This window comes from Apodemus sylvaticus, chromosome 16, assembly GCF_947179515.1.
Source record: "Apodemus sylvaticus chromosome 16, mApoSyl1.1, whole genome shotgun sequence".
In the NCBI taxonomy this organism is placed as follows: domain Eukaryota; kingdom Metazoa; phylum Chordata; class Mammalia; order Rodentia; family Muridae; genus Apodemus; species Apodemus sylvaticus.
Window position 1 is genome coordinate 5,357,668 of NC_067487.1, and position 954 is coordinate 5,358,621.

A 954-nucleotide genomic window follows, 5' to 3' on the forward strand; every position below is an offset into this window, starting at 1 on the left:
CAGGACAAGACAGACTTGCTATTGTGCATGTAATCACCAAAGATGAAGATACCTAGGTTTCTATTCTGTAATGTTTCTAAGACTGTATAAACAAAACAAACAAACAAACAAACAAAAAGGGGGGAGAACTCTTGGCAAAACAGAAGTGGTATACACTTGATGATCTGATGGACTTAAATATTGTTCATAGCATATGGTCTAGTCCATGCTCTTGCTGTTTCTATGGTTTGGTCTTCGTTGGTCTTCCATCATTTAGATCATCTGGATTAGAAGCACCTAACAAAGCCTGTATTAATAGCAGAACTGTGGGGATCTGCTGTGCTGGGAACCACTTATAATTCAAAATATCTAAACATATTCTTCCCAATTTGTCTACATTAGGATGATAAATTTTGGACATGAGATATACTTTAGGTTCTGCCATTGGGTATTCTGCTGGAAGGAATAGTTCAAGTTTAAAAGTCCCTCTTTCAAAGGGGGAATCCTGGGCATCAGCTATGACCACATGAAAATAACAGATGTTGCTCTCATCTGATTCTGCTTTAATGCCAGGAATGGCTTCTGCCAGCAAAGGCTGGTTTCCTTTGATGATCTTGCAGGGCAGCCTGGCCATCTTGTCAGATCCAGAGTTTGACCTCTGCTCTTGTGAGGATCTCACCTCTTAGCCTGCTTCAGGATTGTAGTTGGGGGAGCACCTAGATAGACCAGGTGTTCAGCATGAGAAGGTCTCATGGGAAGCACTCTACAAAGGGGAACCCAGATTCACACCTCCTTTCATGTTCTGTCCTAAACATAACTGGGACCCTTAGAAGGACCCACAAAAGGGTCCAAAGGACTGGACCCTTTGCCTAGAGATATATCTGCTCAAGTGTACCAGAAATTCCCTAAAGTACACATCTGATTGTAAACACCCAATTTCCCTTATAACTGCTCAAGTCCACCCATAAATGCCTG

The 954-nt window shown here is 42.0% G+C and overlaps 1 protein-coding gene across 1 annotated transcript; it reads right to left on the reverse strand.

The window, feature by feature from the left end:
* Positions 1 to 220: 220 nt before the first annotated feature.
* On the reverse strand, positions 221 to 613 carry LOC127666914 (ubiquitin-conjugating enzyme E2 N-like). The gene has a single exon (XM_052159913.1). It carries the CDS (start codon positions 611 to 613, stop codon positions 221 to 223), a length of 393 nt encoding a protein of 130 aa, XP_052015873.1.
* Between the last annotated feature and the right edge of the window lie 341 nt (positions 614 to 954).

Coding starts and splice junctions, on each gene's coding strand:
- LOC127666914 (XM_052159913.1), bottom strand. CDS start 613: ATGGCCAGGCTGCCCTGCAAGATCATCAAAGGAAACCAGCCTTTGCTG.